This window comes from Pelophylax lessonae (assembly GCF_965119305.1).
Source record: "Pelophylax lessonae genome assembly, chromosome: 2".
NCBI classification, from domain to species: domain Eukaryota; kingdom Metazoa; phylum Chordata; class Amphibia; order Anura; family Ranidae; genus Pelophylax; species Pelophylax lessonae.
In genome coordinates, this window is record NC_138769.1 from 160,571,117 (window position 1) to 160,594,349 (window position 23,233).

Consider the following 23,233-nt stretch of genomic DNA (forward strand, 5'->3'; position numbering starts at 1 on the left):
GCAGATATCCCTGCACTGACTGGCTGGGAGGGAATTGGGGTGTGTTATTGTTCATGCACCACTGGAAGTGTTTTCTGAGATCAAGCTCTGTCTTCCCAATGCAGGCTGTCATCATCACTAATCAGATTTAAACTTTCAAGGCTTTCTTGTCTGAAAAAAAAAACAAGTATCTGGCAGTGCGTGTTTTTGGAACAGCTTTACTGCATTACATACAGGTAGGCAAAAGTCTTAACAAATCGTCAGATTACTGTTAAATGGGAGTAAAAATGGAGTGGTGCACTACAGGGAAATTGATATAAAGGTGAATCCCTGATGGAGTAGGCTGTGTTCCCTGTTTGCATTTTAACCACTTCTGGACTGGAAGGACTTGCCCCCTTAATAACCAGGCCATTTTTTGCGATTTGGCACTGCGTCTAACAGACAATTGCGTGGTCCTGCGATGCTGTACCCAAATACTATGGATGTCGTTTTTTCCCCCACAAATAGAGCTTTCTTTTGGTGGTATTTGATCACCTCTGCGATTTTTTTTTTTTTCGCGCTATAAACCAAAAAAAGCGTCAATTCTGGAAAAAAAAAAAAAAAACAATAATTTTCACTTTTCAATTGGTTTTCTGCTACATATTTTTGGTAAAAAAAAAAAAAAAAAAGGCGTATTTTGATTATTGCGCAAAAGTTATTGCGTCTACTAACTACGGGAAAGATTTATGTCAATTTTTTCCCCCTAGAAATGGACGTCATCTGAGATTTTTTGCAGGACTGCAACATTACGGTGGACAGATCGGACCCCTAACTGCCATTTTTGACACTTTTGGGGGGACCAGTGACATTACTACAGAAATCAGTGCTAAAAATATGCACTGTTACTGTACTAATGACACTGGCAGGGAAGGGGTTAACACTGTGGGTGATCAAGGGGTTAAATGTGAGCCTAGGGGAGTGATTCTAACTGTATGGGGGAGGGGGCTTTTAAAAAAGATCACAGAGACCTGTGATCCTATATAGAAGGATCACAGGCACTCTGTGATCATTCCAGAGAGAAGCTGACCGTCCTCTCTCAGCAGGGAGCGATCGCGGGTGGCAGGCGGCAATCGTAACCGCCTGCCCCGTGCATCGGAGTCCCCTCTAACGAGTGGGACGAGAAGTTTTTAATAACAAACACCCACTCAGGGGTACCAGTGGGCAGGTGATTGTCAACACATCTAATTATGTACCTCTAACAGATGAACACTTTGTTGATTTATATTACAATCTCTACCTGTGTTATAGGACTTACTTTGTGAAGAGACAAACAAAAAAGGCAAATTTAAACCAAAATGTGTCTACGGGCCCTTTCAATCCGCTGATCCCCCGCTGAGCAGGCGGATGACAGCTGTGTCTCCGCACTGTGTGCGAAGACACAACTGTCAGGTCCCCATGCATCTCTATGGGGGAATCGGATGGGAACAGACCGTCTGTCCGTTCTCATCCGATCCGATCCGCTAGATGGATGGAAAAATCGGATTTTTGTAAGATCTTACCGTAAAATCCTTTTCTCTTAGCTCATTGACAGACGTAGTCTTCTTGATTCACAAGAACTGGGTTATGTTGTCTCCGCAGGAGTAGGACTAGGCAGAAAGAAAAAACGTTCTGGCTCCACCCTAGGGGCAGTCCCTGAGGGTATATCCTCCCTCTCTCTGCTACAAGGCATCAGTTCTGTCACAAAGCAGCAACAGAGAATTTAACCCAACCCAACTAAATGATAGAGGGGCGGGTACTACGTCTGTCAATGAGCTAAGAGAAAGGGATTTTACGGTAAGATCTTACAAAAATCCGATTTTCTCTGTCGCTCATTGACAGACGTAGTCTTCTTGATTCACAAGAACTGGGACATCCAGAAGCAGTGCCACAAATGAGGGGTGGGATTGACAGAAATCAAAATCCAATCTAGAAGGCCCAACCGGAGCCAACCAGAAGTATCAAAGGACTCATTGAGTAAACAGATGAGACCTACCCCACAAATCCTCGAGGTAGACCAACCGTCTCCTCAAACAGTGGCCTGCAGGAACCTTGCGGCCAGAAGAGGCATCTGACGATGCCATCGCATAAACCTTATACAATCTTGTAAAGGTATGAACCGACGACTAAACAGTCGCCTTGAAGACCTGAACCACTGACGCCTGATGGCGGAAGGTCCAGGAAACTCTAAGCGCCCGAGTAGAATGCGCCTTAACAGGGAACGGGGGATCCCGACCCTTAGATAAAATAAGCCTGTACCACCGTCTGTCTGATCCATCTAAAGATGGTCGCAGCAGAACAGGCAACCCCTTCTTAGGGCCATCCGTGATCACAAACAGTGAATCCGTCTTACAAATTGAATCCGTAGTATTCAAATATATCCTGATCGCCTGAACTACATCCAAGGAATGCCATGCAAATTCTCGAGGATGATTGGGCTAAGGACATAGGAAGGACAATACACTGTCCTCATTCAATGAAACTTTGAAACCACCTTAGGAAGGAAGGATGGATTCGGATGAAGAACAACCTTATCCCTATGAACCACCAGATCTGGGGAACAACAGGATAATGCAGCCAGTTCTGACACCTTGCGTGCAGAAGTGATAGCCACCAAGAAGGCCACCTTCTGAGATAAAGTAAGCAAGGGAATCTCCCTGATATTTTCAAAGGGAGGTGTCTGAAGAACCGACAGCACCAAATTAAGATCCCAGGATGGTAACAGGGCGTGCACTGGCGGAGCCAGGTGTCGCACCCCCTGGATGAAATTCCGCACCAAGGAATGAGTAGCCAAAGGCTTCTGAAAGAAGATAGCAAATGCTGAAACCAGACCCTTGATAACACTCAAGGCCAGCTTCTGCTCAACTCCCTGTTGCAGAAAAGCCAATATTCGGGCTACCAAATAAAGATGTAGATGGAACCCAAGGGATTCACACCACACAATATAAAAGACTTCCATGTACGATGATAATCTTTCTGGAAGTCGCTTTCCTTGTTTTAACTAGAGTAGGAATAACTGAAGCTGACAATCCCTTGTCCTTCAGCACCTGGGTCTCAATAACCAGGCCGTTTAAAACCAGCGATCGTAAAGCAGGATGGAAGATCGGTCCCTGAGACAGTAGATCCTCCCTGAGAGGAAGTCTCCACGGGACGTCCGCCACCAGTCTGACCAAGTCGGCGTATCAAGCTCGACGAGGCCAGTCCGGAGCTACCAGGATTACTGGAATTCCTTCCTCCTCTATCCTGCGAAGAAGTCTTGGCAGTAACCCAAGAGGAGGGAAGGCATACATTAGCTGGTATTGCCCCCACGGGGCGATCAGTGCGTCTGCGGTCTCTGCTAGAGGATCGCGGGAGCGAGCCACGAATCTCTGTACTTTCCTGTTGAATCGTGATGCCAACAGATCCACATCCGGGGTGCCCCAACGTAGGCACAACTGGTGGAAAACTTCTGGATGGAGGGACCATTCCCCCTGATCCGGAGTCTGACGGCTGAGATAATCTGCCTGCCAATTTTCCACCCCCGGAATGAACACCGCAGAGATAGCTGGAACAAATCGTTCCGCCCAGCGAAGAATGCAAGCCACTTCTTTGGCCGCTCGGACACTCTTGGTGCCCCCCTGGTGATTGACATAAGCCACGGCCGTGGCGTTGTCCAACTGGATCCGAACCGGGCTGCCCTGGAGCTGCTCGGTCCAGTGAATCAGATAAAGTCTGATCGCTCTCAGTTCCAACACATTTATCGGTAACCTGGATTCTTCCGGGGACCAAAGTCCCTGAACGGATAACAGACCGAGAATTCCTCCTCATCCGGATAGGCTGGCATCCGTGGTCACTATCGTCCAATATATTGTCAGAAATGACTTTCCCTGGCTGAGCATCGGTGACCGAAGCCACCAGACCAGAGACTCTCTGGTCTGCTTGCTCAATCGGATCCGATAGTCCAGAGATTCCGGATTCCGATTCCATCTGAGAAGAATCTCTTGCTGAAGAATTCGGGTATGGGACTGGGCAAATGGGACTGCTTCGAAGGAAGCCACCATCAACCCCAGAACCCTCATGCAAGTCCGAAGGGAAGACCAGCTGTTGGATAGTAACAACTGGACTGCTGATTGAATCTTCCGGAGTTTCCCTACCGGAAGGAAAACTCTTGTCCTGACTGTGTCTAGAATTAGACCCAGATATTCGAGCCTCTGGGTGGGAACCAGAAATGACTTTTGCTGGTTCACCAGCCACCCGAATTCCTGTAAAGAAATTATAGTAATTTCTATGTTTTGTAGCAGGGTCTGAGGAGACTCTGCATGAAGTAGGAGATCGTCTAGGTAACCTAGAATCTATATGCCTCTTTGGCGCAGTAGTGCCAACATTGGGGCCAACACCTTCGTGAAGACCCGAGGAGCCGTGGCGAGACCGAAAGGTAACGCCACAAACTGATAGTGGTTCTCTTCTACGGAAAAACATAGAAATCGCTGATGTCCTGCGAAAATGGGAATGTGCAGATAGGCGTCCTTGATGTCTATGGACGCTAGGACATCCCCTGAATGCAGGAAGGCTGCTACTGGATTCCATTTTGAATTTTCTTATGTTGAGAAAAGGAATTGAGTGTCCTTAAGTCCAGAATTGGACGCACTTTGCCCTCTTTCCTGAGTATTGTAAATAGGTTTGAATAAAACCCTAGAAAAAACGTTCTGTCCAAGGAACGTGGACTACCACTCCTTGTTGTAGTAAATCCATGACTGCTCTCCGCAGATCTTCTAAACGATCCGGGGATAGTCGGATATTGGAAGGGAAGAATCGCGCCGGTGGGAGAGATCGAAACTCGATCTTGTACCCTGATCTTATGATTTCGCAAACCCACTTGTCCGGGATTCTGGAAAGCCATGGATCCGGGAACCGGCGAAGACGTCCCCCCACCCCAATTATGGGTGGGGGCGCACCTTCAGGCTTTGGTCGACTTATCTTCAGGTCTGGAGGGGGCGGGCTTTTGCTTGCCCGACCAACGTCCCCTGGAGCCTCCTGAAGGAGCTTTGGAGGACTTAATTTTTTCACCCGCGGGGCGAAAAAACTTTTTGTGAGCAGAGAAAGAAGGCCCTCGCCTTTGACGAGTTCCTTTACCCTTAGTATTTTGCGGTAAAAAGGTGCTCTTTCCACCCGTGAGATCCTTAATGATCTCATCTAAGTTGGCTCCAAATAAACGCTCTCCCAAAAAGGGGATATTAGCCAATGCTTTTTTGGAACCTTGGTCGGCTAACCAACCTTTTAGCCACAGTGTACGCCTGAGAACCACTGCTGAAACTGATGCTCGCGCCAAAAATGGAGTGGCGTCTAACGCCGCATCACACACAAACTGTAACCCCTGTATCATCTGTTCCAACAAATCTGATACCGCCTGGGGGACCTCTTCTAAGTCCCGGCGTAACCCTATGGTCCATTCGGTTACAGTCTGCAAAACCAGCCCAATAGCAATTATTGGTCTGAAAGCTGATCCAATCAAGGAAAAACGTGGTGCGAGACATAGTTTCTATCTTGCGATCCACCGGATCTTTTAAAAGACGGAGCGTCTTCTAATGGAATAACCGTGGCTTATTCAATCTAGCAATTGGTGAATCCACCACAGGTGGTTCTGTCCATTTCTTAATAAGGGTTTCCTCAAACGGATAACGTCTGTTAATGCGTTTGGAAATAGCAGAAGTGCGTTTTGGCAGACTCCATTCTTCTTTGATTGGATTGCCCAAACATTTGGGCAATGGAAAAACCTTCGCCACTTTGATGCGTTTTTTAGTCCCAAAAGGGGATTTCAGTTTCAGCTATTTCCGATGGAGTACCCTGTAATCTTAAGGTTTCTTGAACAGATACAATGAGTGCGTTTACCAACGCTTCCTCTCGGGCTATGGCTGATGCCGAAACATCCTCCTCACTGTCTGAAGAGACAGTACCCGAGCCACCAATCCCAGATGAGGTACCTGCAACTGCAGAAATAGGCTCAGATTCTGAATCCGAAGTTTCAGATAATATGGGGTTAGGCGGGGGCTTGCGCCCTGTCCCTGACAAGCCACTTCCACCCGGGAGACAAAAGTTTCCATAATAGCTGACAAGGATTCAATTGTCAGTGGGGTGCTGGAGGATCCTGCAGACCCCTCGAAGGGATCTGGTGGAGATACATGAGTGGCAGGGTCCATGTTAATCCAGGACACTTTGCCAGTAAAAAAGAAAAAAACATCTCTTTTTTTTTTTTTTTTTAATAAAAAATACCTCTCTTTTTTTTTTTTTTTTTTTCATGTGTACCCCCCTAGCGCAATAGCGCCCCTCAGAGTACCTGCTTCTCGATCCCCAAGAGAGAGAAAGGGACCCTCAAGGCTCACCACCCAATGCAGAGAAGTTTCCAACCAACTGCAGTCAGCGTCTGCCTTTTACAGACTGGAAAGAGCTGTGTTAGTTTTCCCGGGTAGAAGGACGTGGCTCCGCCCCCTGTGTACGCCTTCCGGCGTTCCCAGCTCTCCACGAGGTAGCTGGGCTCATCAAACATGGCCGCCCCCATACAGGAGACAATAGACTCCAAAAACATTGCGGCCGGCGTGACCTGAGGACATTCATGCACCCGGTCTACAGCAAAATGGCGGCGGACTGCCGAAATAGTTTTTCCCAGCACATCCACCTGCATCTCTGCTAAATGCGGTTTATCGATCTGCAGGAGGTACACTACAATTAAGGTAGGATTATACCTCCTATGTCTGCTGTAATACTACAGTCTGCTGGGTAGAGTGTTAGCTCTCAAACCAAGTCCACTTCCCACCAAACACATGCTGTATTTACAAGGGGGACTTTTAGTGTCAGACAGATACTGACCATGTATGGAGGGGCCCATAATTCATACTGCCTCATAACGAGGAAAAAAGGGAACGTTTACTCACCATACCGAACCGACAGGCACCCTCTCTTCACAATACCCTCTCCACCGGGGTAGGGGGTTGTGGACCACTCCGGACGCCTCGACTCTCTGGTTCCTGGCGTCCAAGCGAGACTTTTAACTCGCAAGGTCAGTCCCTCCAATGGGACTCCGTCGCGGCCGACCCAGCGCGGAGCTCTGGTCTGCACGCGCTCGTAGGCAGAAAACGGGGTGACCACTGGATCTCAACATCCAGCCCGTCGCCCGGCCCCTCATACTTACTTGAATGTGTCGCGGCCGACCAAGCGCAATGCAATGGTCTGCGCGCGCTCGTAGGCCGGCTGGGCTGACCACTAGTGTCGCCCAGTCCGGCATATTTGCTTGAAGATCTCACAGGAAAAAACACTGGAGAAAACTACCTAAAAAAATATATTTTTTCTAGAAAAAATCTTGCCAGGACCAGAGATCCCAGCAAGGAACTTAGGTCCTTACTCCTGACTAGACAGAAAAAAACTGATGCCTTGTAGCAGAGAGAGGGAGGATATACCCTCTGGGACTGCCCCTAGGGTGGAGCCAGAACGTTTTTTTCTTTCTGCCTAGTCCTACTCCTGCGGAGACAACATAACCCAGTTCTTGTGAATCAAGAAGACTACGTCTGTCAATGAGCGACAGAGAAATAGGGTTTCCATCCCTCCGGTTTTGACGGATCGGATTGGATCGGATGTCAGCGGACATGTCTCCGCTGACATCCGATGCCCCATAGGGATGCATGGGGCGTCCGTTCAGATCCGCCAAAAAAACTGACAGGCGGTTCTGAATGGACTCCATGTGTGAAAGGGGTCTCACGGTGCCTAGAACAGTGGTTAGAGAGAGGAACTGCTGCACACACACACACACACACATTTAGTTTCAACATTCCAAATGGAACACTAAAGAATGATAGCAAAGCACACCACCCCTAAAACATGACATCTCAATATTGGCTTCAGAAGTAACATCCCCATGAATAACAGATTTATCAAGTGACAGCCAAAGTTAATTAAATACTGTACAAGTCCTTAAAATACACTTTACCTGGAAAGTCCCGGGTGTTCTAACATAAGTTATATCTTCCAATTCTGGGGATCCCCCAATAAAAAACCTTCTGAGCTCTGACACTATTCCAAGCTCTACAGGCCGCCATGTTTGTGCAGCAATCTCATGCATTCCTTGGGATAAGATAAAATAGAAGTCTGTTTTATTCTACGTGTCTACAATTCATGAGGTCATAAGCTCCAGAACAATAGCCTCATCATTTTGTTTCATTACAATTATATTTCCATTATACTATAACTAAAGAAGGCGTTTCAGCAAATTATTATTAAGTAATTCAGGGCTAGCTGTTTATTATTTATGAACCAGAAACAAAATTTTTACTGATTTTAGACTAGTCTATTGCTCAGTGGCTAAATGGTTAGCACTACCTGCCTGAAGTTTGCATGTTCTCCCTGTGCCTGCGTGGGTTTCCTTCGGGTACTTCAGTTTCCTCCCACACTTCAAAGACATGCTGGTAGGTAATTGGCTTGTGTCTAAATTGGCCCTACTATGTGTATGTATGGAAGGTGGTGCAGTGCACACGATACAGAGGGCTTGGATAGCCCAGGACCTTGGGTCCATATAACTGGAATATATGTTTGTATAAGTCCTTGTTTCCTACCTGGAATACTTTTTCAGTCTGAGGAGAGGTCAACGCGGTCGTCATATTTGACCCGTATCCTGAGGATAGATCTCTTACCAAGTGCACAGAGAAAGGTGCTTGGCTCCCGGATTATAATTATTGTAATATAAATACTAGATTTATTGTATCTGGGAGTGAAGGTGCATATAAGGACGAATAAATCAGGAAGAGGACATCCACCTGCTGAGGGGTGACTCTACCCCAAGAGGCTACAGTGGAACTATCCCCAGAAGCCTTGACTTTGATGACTCAGTCGGGACCCAGTATATCGGACTCGGTGCAAGAAAAACAATATATCTTTGAGGTCTATTTTAGATTTTGTATGGTGAATATGGAAGCAATACCTTCCGAACGGCATATGTGTCGCTGCAACCCTGTCGCTTAACACGGGTCACTGTTAAGAAGGAAACATCGGTCTGTTATGGTCTCTCAGGCCCTGAGGAAGCCTTGAGCGAAACGCGTCGGCTTGCTGGGGACCTACCTTGACCGAATCCAGCTTGAGACCCATCTTCCACCTTATACAGGCTTTGTTTTTTGGCTTAAATCCCTTTATGGGATATGTTTCTATACCAACAGTGACATTATATGTTTTGATTTTATTTGTATGTTAGTTTGTTGTAATTATACATGCATGGTAGCCCATGCGTGTTTTTTATTTTTTATATATCAATAAAATGTATTTTTGGTTTTATAATCAGTTTTGTCTCTGATCCTTCTACTCCCACTGGCCCGCAAAGCCCCGCCTTTTCTATCCCAATGTTTTTTCATTAGTCCTTAACAGGGGTAAGGGCCTATATTGCACGGCAATTTTGTGTATAATGTGTATGTATGAATGTGAGTTAGGGACTTTAGATTGTAAGCTTCTTGACGGCAGGGACTGATATTAATGTACAATATATATGTAAAACACTGCAAAAATTGATGGCACTATTTATGTACCTGTAATAATAATAATAATAATAATAATAATAATACACACTTGGTGAGCAACAAACACTGAAATTGTTTGCAGCCTCCCTCAAATATAACTGGAGGATATACAAATATAAAAAAAGAATGTAGAAGGTATAGGTGGCGCTGCCTAGGGAGAAATTGATGACTGATAGTTCAGTCTGCTGAACACCAGAAAATGAAAAAATGAATAAAAATAAATGAATAAAAATATGCATGAATAATGTAAATGTGAGATCTGGTAATATTAATAACTACACCATGTATAAATAAATAACTTAATAAATTACAAGGTGACCAGTGCTAGGAAATAATATTTACTATGCAGATTTACACTATGTGGTGCTTCCCATCTTTGTTCATCTGGGGGCTGTTCAACTGAATGAGGATCAGTGTTATATGTGGGTATCCAGGAATTGGGACATGACATCCCCAGAGAGATCCCAGGCGGACTTATATCAGCCAGATCTATTTATTGATTGGGACGTGACACCCCTGTAGGGGTTTTCCGTTCTGGTGAGAGCAGTACTGGAGAGTGGGGAGCACGAGCACCTTTTTTCACCATCCATTTTCAAGTTTGACCTGGGACTGGCATTTTTATGAACTTTACACTTCTATATTTTTTATTAACTTAAACAGCGACTTTCTCTCATTTTCATTTATTTATTTTTATATATTATGCAGCACTTTATCACGGTATTGGATATATCACCATTAATATTTTTGTGTAATGGTCCATAGCACCAACTACACCTTTTGCACTTAGTCACTTTCAGCAATATAACTTTATTGATTGGATTATATATATATTTGTTTATTCACAGTATATTTGTTTATTCACAGTATTTATTTATTTATGATTATGGTGACCATGATTGCTTTTTACTAGGGTTATTAATTAGCACACGTCACTTTGTAATTTATTAATTACTCAAAGGCCTCTTTCACACGGGCGTTCCGTATGTCCGTATATCACCCCATCCGTTTGCAGATGATATACAGACATAATGCATGTCTATGGGATTGCAGATGTCAGCGGATGACCATCCGCTGACATCCGATTTTCGTCCTTTCAGTTCTGTTCTGTTTTTTGGAACAGAACAGAACCCTATTTTTCTTCCGTTTTAAAAACGGAAAGGACGCAAAATCGTATGTCAGCGGTGTCATCCGCTGACATCCGCAATCCCATAGACATACATGATGTCCGTTTATCATCCGCAAACGGATGGGATGATATGCGGACATATGGAGCAGACACAAGTGTCATCTGTGTCCACAAAAAAAAAAAAAAGTGCCAGAGCGGATCGAAATACGGTCCGCTCCGTGTGAAAGAGGCCTAAGAGTTATTTATTTATACATGGTGTAGTTATTAATATTACCAGATCTCACATTTAAACTATTCAAGCATATTTTTATTCATTTTTTCATTTTCTGGTGTTCGTTCACCAGACTGAACTATCAGTCATCAATTTCTCCCTGGGCAGCGCCACCTATCCGTTCTACATTCTTTGTTTACTGCAATTGTTTACTTGCCTGGAGTATGTGGCAGGACAACAGATCCATAGCCTTCAACTCGATACCTTTGCCAAAAATCCAGAGAAAGGACTTCAAAGTAAATAACTGGCCACTGCGGTACATCTGAAATAAAAAAAATGTGCATTTTGTTGTTTTTTTTTTTTTTCTTTGCCTAAAACTGGATTTTTGTACTTTTATTTCTACTCACCTTCAGCCTCTACCTCCTCAGAGAGGAAAATCTCAAAGCTGAATGGATAGCAGAAATAGGCCACATTGTCCTGGGGAAAAAAGGTTTAGAACAATAAAGACTTAATATGGAAATGTTGCCAAGATTTAATAGAAACGGAAATAAACATAGATTAATTTCAAGCTTTAGTTCTGTACAGGGGAATATAGAAGTTGCTGAGAAAATATGCTATTGATAGTTCTCCTGCAGGTTGTCATATTTGAGGGGTTTGTATACCCAGTTCATTTTTTTTTTATGTTTTTTTTTTCCCTCCAGGGGGGTCCAGTATCATTTGTAAAGGAAAACCAATTTTGTTCTGGCCTATGGCCAAATAGACACAATTGAGATTATTCTTTAATGCTCTTTACAATGTTCAAATAAATAAGCCTGAAAGTGTGAAGACAATGGTTAGTGCTTACATCCAAAAAAAAAAAAAAAAACTGTACTTTACGGTGGCTGTGGCTGTCAACACAGTATATATTGCTGAACACCATATACATCAGAAGTGGAATGTAAAGCCTACATAGTGTATTTAGACAATATAAACAACCAACAAACAATAAAGATGGCTGCTTCTACACAGTGGAGAATAGCAAACTATTGTGTTTATCAGCTGTAAAACTGCTATAACTGCAAGGCCTTGGACCAGCCTTTCTAAAATAGGGTTCCTCCAGAAATTTCTATGGGTTCCTTGAGCAAAGCTGAATTAGTTTCCCGTCTGATGATGCCCTAATAGTTCTGGCACCAATCTCTCCTTCGCCAGAACCATTTGTATGGCACAAGCATAGTCCTTCATTAAGTCTTTAAAGTAAGCAACTACTGATGCCAATTATCTTCCTGGATGTCTGCAAAGCCAGTGGCATAGGACAAGCATAGTCTTTGAAGTAAGCGACTACTGTATCCAATGATATTTCTGAAAGTCTTTAAGGGGGACCTTCGTTCCACTTACAAACAATGTAAGGATGGCATTATGTACAGTGAGATGTAGGTATAATAATTTATTTTCACACTCTATTGCATATCAAAAACATACATAATAATATAAATTACATTTTACATTTTCTATATTAATCGTTCTATTCATCTACTCTATCTCTTACTAGTCCCTTCCTTACTACACCATTTACTCCAAATTTTCTGATATTTTGGTAGTTTTCCCCTACTTTCATACATAACTTTTACATATGCTATGATATGAGTGACTGCATTCATCCATTCTCTGATAGAAGGAGTTACAACTTGCATCCATCTCTTAGCAGTTTGCTTTCGAGCCTGAAAAAGCATTTTTTGCAAAAGGATCTTTACCTGTCCTGACCATTCTTCATCATTCAACACCCCCAGCAAACATACTTCAGGGGTACAAGGCACCGGTCTTTTAATAATTTCAGATAGTTTTTTTTTACTTAACTCCACTATCCCATTACCTCTCTACATGACCAAATCAAGTGACAGAAGTCCGCTTCATCTTAATAACAACGCAATCATTCTGATATTCATCATTTTATATAGTCTAATAGGGCTAAGATATATCTGGTGCATTATATACAATTGTGTCATCTTATTATCTATTGGCGACACAACCAAATGCGAGGAACATCTCCTCCCATTTCTTATCTGTCATTTCTGGGATCAATACCTGCCATTTACCTCTTTCTTTCAATTGGTTCTCTGCCTATTTTAGCTTGTAATAGAAATGAGTACAATATTGATATCAGTCCCTTCGGCCCCTGTGACTTCAGAAATCCTATAAGGGGGTATTTTATTATTTTAAGATTCTGCTTGCAAAATTGTGCCTGCAAGGCATGTTCTAATTTTAAATATTTATAAAAGTGTTTATGTGCTTCATCATGTTGTTTATTCAGACATTCAAATGTTTGCATAGTTCCACGTTTATACACGCTTAGTGCCCATTCACACTACCGCAACTTTTCAGCCTGACAAGTCGCGGTCCATGCAGTGCTAGGGGAACCGTTCTAATAGGAGCGACTCAAGTCGCTCCGACTTAGAAAATAGTTCCTGTACTAATTCGGGGCGACATCGGAGCGACTTGCATTGACATTCATTATATGAAGTCCGTGTGCACGCGACTTCACAGGTCGCCCCCGAAGTCGTGCCGCGGTAGTGTGAACCGGCACTTATTCATCTGCTCTAATACAATCACACCTTTCTGTTTCCAGAAGTTTCAATCCGGATTTCCTCCCAGCTGTTCAAATCCTTGGTTATTCCAGATGGGAACTTCCAGGGGGATCTTTCTAAACCCTACTATTCTCTTAACTTCTTTCCACACCACACGTGCCATTGTAAACATGGGAATCTAAATTTTAGGTAACCTCGCTGACTGTGCCTCCAATCCTACCACTAAATCCTCTACCTGGAGTATTTCCAATAGGTATTTTTATACACATTATATTTCTGGAAGTGCCATCTCTGCCATCTCTGCATAGGTTTTCGGTAATTGTAATGTTGTTATTTTAAGTTTGGATCTACCATTAATCCATATAAAATTTAAAAAATTGCGTGTTTAACTTTTTAAATATAGATTTTGATATAACTACTGAAGAATGTGAGAATACATATAAACATTTGGGTAACACTACTGTCTTGATTACATTTTGTTCTTCCTGCCACCGAAAGTGGACCATATTCTTAATTTGCATTTCATTTGTTCCAATAAGGGATTTACATTCATTGCCAATTCTTCCTCTGGATCCAATGTAATTTGAATACCCAAGTATTTAAATGAACTCACTATTTTCAACAAGGGAAATTGCTCCTCATTCCTCTGTATATCATGTCTAAATGGCATTAAAACTAACTTCTGCCAATTGATTTTTAATCCTGAATATTTCCCAAACATATTTTTTTAGTTTCATTGCTTCTGTGAAGGAGTTGTGTGTCTCTCATATACAGTATTATATCATCTGCATAAAGACCTTTGACCTCCTTCCTATTTTCCATTATTATTCCCTTATATACCTCTGATTTCCTAAACCTCAAAGCAAGCCTCTCTAATGCTATAGCAAAAAGATGGGGGGATAGTAGACATCCCTGTCTTATCCCTCCCTCTAAACTCATCGTAGATTACATTAATCCATTCAGCAAAAAAGAGTTGAACGAGATTGACTATAGATTATGGTTATCCATTTTTTCAAATCTTTCTTTCTCGGAAACCAAACTGTTCCAGTGATTTCATAAATACACACATTCAATAGAGTCAAATGCTCTGGCCGCATCCAGAGATGCCAGGGCACTCGACATTGATTTTCCTGGCATAAAGCCAATTTGATCACTATGAATAATTGATAAAATTATGTTATTAAGCCTTCCTGCTAAGATCTTTGCCAGTATTTTATAAACACTGTTAAGCAGTGAGATTGGCCTATACGAGGCACATTAACTTAGATCTTTATCTGGTTTTGGAATGAGCACCACCAGAGTCTCATACATAGATTCTGGCAAAGATTCCTGCAGGCTTCTGTATACAATCTAGTTAGAACTGGCGCTAGAATATCTATGTATCGACTATATACCGCCAGTGGAATTCCATCAGGGCCAGCTGATTTTTCTGATGCTAATAATCTCACAGCCAGCTGCACTTCCTCTTCTGTATTCTCCTTATCCATCATACTAACTTGTTCTTCTATCAACTTAAGATATTCTATTTCATTCATATATAGCCCCATCTCTCTTTCTGTGCAAGTTAGCCTTGTCCTATACATAGAAACGTAATATTCATGGAAGCATTTAATTATCTCATCTATCGCATACACCAGCTTCCCCACTCTATTTCTAACTTTGGATACTGCCAGTGTTGTTGATTGTTGTTTAACCACATGAGCTAATAATTTATTCAATTGATTCCCTTGTTCATAATTCTGCTGATTTTGGAAAAAAAAAATCTTCTTTTAGCATTACCTTTAGCTTGTATCTTATGCAGCTTTGTACATTTCTCTCACCTTTCTTTATTACTCCTTGATGGGTCCCCTATATTTTCTCTCTCCTCTTGCACACATTTTTCAGCTAGTTCTTCCTCTTCTTGCCTATTAGTTTTCTTAATATATGCTATTGTAGATCTTAAAGCTCCCCTTTGGTATGCCTTGAGTGCATCCCAACAAATTACCATCCACTGGTAAATCTCCACAGGGTTCCAGGAACATTCTCAGCTGGTCCGGTATTCGGTCATTAATCCCTATTTGCAATAACCAATAGGGGTGTATCTATTATCCTGTTGGTCTTCCCCCTAAACCTGAAGCCGGTTCAAATTGGAGTGGGGAATGGTCTGGCACTCCTCTGGTAAGGTATGTAATTGACTGCATCAATGGTAGTGTGTCATTATTGCCCAGTGCAAGATCTATTCGGGAGAGTGGCCCTTTCCCCATGACACACACGAGTATACTCTTAAGTGGTTTTCTAGCACGCCATAGATCATGGATATGCAAACTGTGGCCATCCAGATGTTGTAAAACTACAAGTCCCAGGCAGAGGCATGATGGGACTTGTAATTTTGCAACAGCTGGAGGGCCACAGTTTGCACATCCCTGCCATAGAGCTATCCACTCTACCTCCTCTACTAATGGCGCGTTTCCACTGAGCTTTCTGGTACGGTTCGGTTCGGTACGGTACGCTATTTATGCCGTTTCCATTATGAATGGTACCCTAATTCCGAACCATACCGTACCACTTTTTGGTACCCTTTCGTTGGGGTACCAAGCACATTAGACCCGTACCAACTGGGTGGAGCTACACTCTGCAGAACTTTGATTGGTTGACAGAGAATCGTCTATCACAGCTTTTCTGCTGTGACCAGCTACACCACGCCTATCATGAAAAGGGTACTATTGGCAGTGGAAACGCAATGTGTACCGTACCGAACCGTACCGTACTGAACCGAACCGTACCGTACCACTCAGTGGAAACGAGGCATAACTTCCCAAATATACTTACTCCTACCTTTTCTGTCTACTGAATTATTCCATGTTTTTCTTTAACCGGGTCTAGCCACATATTAAAATCTCCACTACATATCACATAAGCATCTGGAAATTGTGTCATAAACATAACTGCCTCTTTTACTACCCGCAAGGTGGCCAGTGGAGGATTATAGACACCCATTATCACAAAATATATTGTGTACAGTTTAGCAAACACAAATACATATTGACCTTCTGGGTCGCATTTAACCTGAATACTCTCCCATGCCACTGACCGGTGCACCATTATCGAGACTCCCCTTGAATATGATTTGTGATAGGAGTGGCTAAACCACTTATATATTTTTTTTTTTAAGGTCACTCATTCATTCTTTAGTCATTTGTGTTTCCTGTAGACATATTATTTTTGCCTGTACCCTATAAATGGTTGAATATACTTGGACCCTTTTTAGCCTCTTCCCCATTCCCCTTACTATCCATGACGGAAAGGTACATTTCTCATTATTTACCATTTCTTATTACCACCTATTACACATATATATATTTGAAAATGTATTTCCATCTATTTAGAGTATATATATATATATATATATATATATATATATATATATATATATATATATATATATATATCTTTCAGCACGAGTCATAATAATGTCCTAAAACCAGCTTAACTACCTTCTCCACTACATATCTTTTCCATCCGTACCTGTACTTCAGCCTTACAACCATTCCATTCACTCAAAATACAATGGGGCATTGCCATCCTGTCCCTACTACTAGCAGCATGGCAATACGTTATAATGCAGCCTTTACAATATTGTAGACCCAGGTATAAATATTTTTAGCAGGGGTTCCTTCCTCCTCAAGACATGAAAATTATTTAGAGATTTCCTTGGTGACAAAAAGAAAAAAAAAAAAGAAAAGTCTGTCTTAGGCTGTAGTCTCTGCTAAGCCTAGGACCACAATGGAACTAATTCTAATTCTCTTATAGTACTGTTCTAAACAGAAAGACTATACAAAAATAAAAAATATGTTAAAATTTCTACCTATTGAAAAATATGTTTGGTAATCAGATGTAAATCCCTCTAACAATTAACTATGTGCTACAACATGTTTCTCAGTATTATTGTGGAACTTCGCCCTAAAGGAAAAGTTCTGCTTTATGTCCTCCTCCAACATATTTGACACATTAAAGTGGAAGTAAACCCTAGATTTACACTTTCCATCATCAAAATCAATAATATAAAATGGAGATGGTGCTGTTTTTACATTATTTCTAATCTTTGTTGTTCCAGAGAAATAGAGCTATCTTCACTTTATGATGTCACCGGCGCATGCACATATGTCCTGCGATTTACGGCACACTCTGTGTGCCATCAGTCCCTGCCTGTGCCGTGCCTGCATCATCCACTCTGCGGCATTACACTGAAATCCCGCGTGAGTACATCCCCCTGCTTGACTTCCTGAAACACCCCATGTGACTTGCTATGTCACAAAGAGGTGTAAACACCAGAGCTGATCGTGGGACAAGCAGGAGAGACAGCTGCAGTGTACTATATTCCAAACACGCAAGCACACCAAAACAGTAAATCGCTTATCTTCTGCTTATATTAGCACCTTGGTAAAGAGTAAAGGTGCAATTTATTCATATCCCGGAGTTTGTTGCTATGGTGATTTTGAAATGAAATGAGGCTTGGCAAATAATGAATGAGCATGTGCGAGAATTCGGCCATTACTGAGAGAAAGGGCGGAAGTATACTACACTATAGTGTCAGAAGACAGCAGAAAACATGGCGCTGGCTTCAGACAAGAAGCAGCAAAACAAAAGTCAGCTGAAAAAAAACGTAAGAAAGCACCGAGAGGGATACATAATATGGTAGAATGATTTAAAAAAATATTCTTTAGTGGCTATAATGTTTTTTATGATTTTGGTGTCAGAGTTTACAACCTGCCCACTCCTTGCTAGGGATTACATATACTTTAGGTAAATTAACCTATACATCAATTTAAAAATTGCTCTGGTCCAAAAGGGATGAACAGTTGGGTGAGCCTAATGGCACTTTTCCACTGCAAGTACCGGATCGGCTGTACTCGGCCCTGCTTGGCCCTGTTTGCTTTTCCACCGCATGGTACGGTGTTCGAAAGGTTTGGTACGGTACGGTATGGTTTGCTTTTCCACTAATGTAGTACTAAAGTTAAGTGGGTGGGATGTGGGTGGGATAACAACGATTCTCTGACCAATCAGTGGCTAGTAGTGACTGCATGCAAAGGATTGTGGGATATGGTACCGGGTATGGTACCTCTTGGAACCACAATCGAGGTGGTACTGTTTTTGAGAGCCGTACCGTTCGGTTCCATGCAGTGGAAAAGCGCCGCCGCACCACACCGTACCGAACTGTTCCTACACCGTACCATGCGGTACCAGCAGTGGAAAAGCACAAAAGCGAGCCGAACCGTTTGGTTCCATGCAGTGGAAAAGCGCCATATGTGGTTAAGAGGTTTTAAGTCTATTTTGGGAAAAGTGTTGTGATGAAATGGTGTCTGTGTTCATATATAAAAAAAACAGATTTTTCTGTGCTTTTATCTGCATTTAGTTGACTGAGACTATATTTAGTTTCAGTAAGTAGCCAATACTGTAGAAGAACAGAATGTGCTTTATCTTTCTATGCAAGAGGTAACTGATGTAGTTGGAATGAGGTAGAGCAAGGAGGCACCTTAGTTAGTTTGCAATAATTGTCCAATAAATGAATATATCAATACAGGTCTGCTTTAGGTAAAGAAAACAAGAAGAAAAGAAATGCACAAAAGTGCCAGAAGACATTTACCCATCCTAAGGTTTTAGATGTACAGCTTTGAGTCACTCCTGAGAGATCCTGGAAGGCAGGACTGGACCAATCTAAAAAGCCAAGCCATAAAAACAAAGCACTTTAATATTAATGATAAACACCACTTCAGCATATTATTTCAGAGTAGGTCTCCAGACATCAAAATGGTATGTTTCCAAGATGTAAACACCTAGAACACAGCTTGTTAGAAGAACTTTTGGACATGGTGAAAAATGTAAAAACTATTCAATTTAATGAAGAGATGAGTAATAATGGACGCTAAGATACCACCTTCTCATGGTCTCACTAAGACCAGAAACAAAAGCAGTAGAAATATTTTTAGGATAAATCTCCTAACACTGGTCTACAAATTTGGGGAAATTATCGGCCTCCTAGATAAAATGTGCTAATTCTTACATATTTTGCTTAGAATAATTATAAAACTGGTGATAAAGGTGCTGGTTGGCTAAAGTTTTCAAGATTTTTTTACAATAAAGATTTATACACAGGCGATTATATTGGCCTACAAGGGAGGGAGGTGTCTGATGATCATGATGCCTCGTAACTTTGACAAAGTACGGTAGAACAACGAAAATGGTACCACATGGCAGTGTATAAATTTATCTTCACTTTGAGACTAAAGATTATAACCCAACTGTAATTTATTGCAAGGTACATTTGTCTTGGTCAAATCTTCGCATCATAAAGTTACATCTGGTGGCTTGTGAAAGTGTCATTCAATAACATTTCCAAAGAAGAGTTGCGTATTATTTTCCCTCAGAAGCCAAGATGCCTCAAAACTGTGTAAAAAAATGCAGATAACTTCTACTACATATGTGGAAAGGTTACATTTGCATCTCAAAAGCGCGGTATTACAGCAGTGGAAAAAAGACACGCCACCTATATTTTGGATGCAAAATAGGGGATCAGGACAAAAGTTGGGCCCCTCATTATTGTTGCATTACATGTGCAACTTTTTTGCATCAATGGCTAAAAAATAATTAGTCTATACCTCTCGCCATCCCATTGGTGTCAAGGTAGCATGAAAATGTTACATGAAAAACCAATAAATGAATGGAAAGTTATGTTATTGGTATCTATATGTGTAAATGTATAATAGTTGGTGTGGCACCATTCTCATTGCTAGATCACATTTTGCAGAAAAGTTATGGAGAATAATCGCACATCCCCCTTGTAATTTTGAATTATTTTGATGCAATTTTGCCCTGAAGCTGTATGTTGGAAACCGGAGCCGTTTAATATTTAGGACCTAATTTTCCTTTATTAGTGACCCTATTCTGGTAAAATGTAGCTACTTTCATTTCCGAGGCTTTCTCCTTGTAGACCAATGTAACTGGTGCTCCAATAAACTGATAAATGGTTTATCTATTGGTGAAATAATCAATTAGAAGCAGAAGTGGTGGATCCATAGATCCCCACACTGGCAGCTGCATACAACAGGATGAGGTTCAATTAACAGTAGAAGAGGAAGCACATATCCACGTAATGACTTAAAGTAGGAGCATAGGGTTTCATGCACTGCAGGCCCTCAGATGCAGCCTCCTCTTCAGCAAACCCTCGGTAGAGCAAAGAGCATACAGAAGTGACAACTACAGTGCACAAGATCACAAATCTTGTGAGAACAGCAGTCATCAGGGATAGGAATTGTCTGGATATGGCTTATGATCCCACAACTACCAATATTCAGCTATGAGGCTACACAAACAGAGGAGCCTAGGCCATATCACATGTCAGGAAATGCATCGCTATGCATTAGAGCAAAAGGTAGACTTTTAGAGGTGTTTCTTAGCCACAATTAACCTTACCAAATATTACCTATAAGACAGCAACTCTTCACTTTTGACTATAGGTCCAATTTAATAATTAGACACGTATTTCAAAGTACGAGGGGGGTCTTCAAAAAGTTTTCGCACTTTTTAGAATTTAGTAGGGTTGAAAAAAATGCGGAAACGTTTTAGAATTTAATAGAGTTGAAAAAAGTGCGGAAACCTTTTAAAGAACCCTCATACTTACCATACAAACCCATGTTCTATACTAAATACTTACGTTTAGGCAGCTCTAAGAAGAAATGTACATAAAGATTGTCACATTCATACTCCTGAGCAGACACTAAATTAAAAAAAAAAAGGAAAATAACCAACATATGTTTATTAAGGCAGCAGTGTTTCAAATTAAAACATGTTTAAACTTTTGCCTGAGAGAACAATTTCAGATATACATGTTAAGCGAACAGGATGTAAGGATATTAGCTCTGTCTCACATTGGTTCTATAAAGCCTGATAGGAAGAGAGAATGGCCACCACCTGCTGGAAATATTTGGTACTGGAGTTTAACCATGCCATGCAAGAATTCTATAGAAATTAATATGCTCTTATTTTATCAGCACACTTCAGATTGCCAAGCACTGCAGATATCAGTGGGGAATTGGAGTGTATTACTTTAAATGAGATTAAAACTCATTTCACAAGAGCAGCTTGTATTACTAACCTTATGCTGTTAAAGTGTATGTATGATAAAATATGACATATGAAGACCATCATTTTACTATAAAGAGAACCTGTATCTCCGTGTTTTCAACCAACCCAAAACCATCACCTCTATAGACTGTTTCAGTACATATTATTTGTTAGGATCATCAAACAATATATAGGATCACACATTCTTGGCTCAAATAAATAATTTCTACTGTGGTCTGCTTTGTCTATACCATAGCAAGCACCGTTAGAGTGTCTGTTTTTTCAGTATGGTTAATTGATTTGACACAACTAAAAACATCACACAGTAAACAGCAAGAATCAGGTACAGCATATATTCTACATCAGTGATGTCAAACCTTGGCACCCCAGATGTTTTGGAACTACATTTCCCATGATGCTCACCTACACTGAGGAGTGCATGAGCATTATGTGAAACGTAGTTCCAAAACACATGGGGTGTCAAGGTTTGCCATCACTATTCTACATAAACGCACAAACTATAAAAATTACTTACCAATCTCCCCATTTATAAAAACTCTCAGCGTACCAGCTGGTGGCTAGAAAATAAATAAACTATCTAAATCAGGATTGCAAAGCAGAGATATCTAGAATAAGTTATTTAATTGCAATGTATCTAATGCAACAATGTACTAAGAATAAAATGTGCTTTAATAACCCAAGCTGAAGAAGACACAGTGACCCTGCCCATCCAGGACAAGATTACAGTGTCTTTGCAAAGGGGAACCATCTGACTTATCTTGCCAGTGTTAGGCCAGCCATAGATGGAGCAAATTTCTTTCCTGCGACCATGGAAGAAGACAGTGAATATTGTTAGCTGCTATAACAGCCGCTTGCAATAATCACATGTAAAATCTGGCAGGCTGCTTGTACCTAACTTGATCGATCAACTTTGGTACATTCAGCCTGCCCATACATAGTTTCAAACATATATGGTCGGCTTTACACCACCGCTTTTTTCTTTGTGACAGTCAGCACTAAAACTCCCAGTGTCGGCTGGTGGCAGAGGCTAAGGAGAGTAGTAACACCACTACATCAGTCATGTGACAAAGCTCAGGCCTAGCAGTTGGCTGTTAGACCTGTACAAAATTACATTGGAGGTGATGATATGCTTCCCATTACTGAAAACAATGGGTAATGTCATCAGCTGCAAAGCAAGGAAAGAATAGCAGGGGAGCACTGGCAACTGATGTGAAAATATTGATTTTGTTTTTCTGCTAAAATCAAGTTTGATTCCACCTTCAAGACTCCATATGGTCTATGTGATGGAAGGCCACAATGCTTGTGCTGTGTAATTTGACCCTCTGTATAACCTAAAAAACCTGGCTGATCCTGCCTGGTTCTGTCCCCCCTGTAAACTGACCATGGTTTATCATGGCTGCTGAGCCCTGACACAGTGGTCAGTTTACGTGCTCCGTCATCCGCAGCTCTCTTCTCTGCTCTCCCCCGTCCCCTCCCCTCCCTGCCTGTCAGCTTGTGACAGTGCCACTCTTCTCCCCTCCTGCTGCAATAATAACTTTAGTTTATTCATGCCATTCTCTCTGTTATACAGTATAATGATATGTGTCCCAGTATCTGTGGTATATAAAAAAGATGCTGATTTCCACCTCATATCAGAGCGTCTCCCATCGTTTACGTGACCGCTCGCTTCTTTCTCCTCCCCGGCTGACGT

The 23,233-nt window shown here is 41.8% G+C and overlaps 1 protein-coding gene across 1 annotated transcript in view; it reads right to left on the reverse strand.

The window, feature by feature from the left end:
- The window catches only part of MKS1 (MKS transition zone complex subunit 1), a 79,883-nt gene that overhangs the window by 36,082 nt on the left and 20,568 nt on the right, over positions 1-23,233 (reverse strand). The window contains exons 10-15 of the mRNA XM_082247377.1: positions 22,058-22,100; positions 21,113-21,175; positions 19,046-19,116; positions 11,269-11,338; positions 11,079-11,183; positions 7,952-8,085 (exon numbers count right to left, since the gene is read on the reverse strand). Coding sequence (XP_082103503.1) covers positions 7,952-8,085; positions 11,079-11,183; positions 11,269-11,338; positions 19,046-19,116; positions 21,113-21,175; positions 22,058-22,100 — 486 coding nt within the window. The remainder of the gene's footprint in view (positions 1-7,951; positions 8,086-11,078; positions 11,184-11,268; positions 11,339-19,045; positions 19,117-21,112; positions 21,176-22,057; positions 22,101-23,233) is intronic.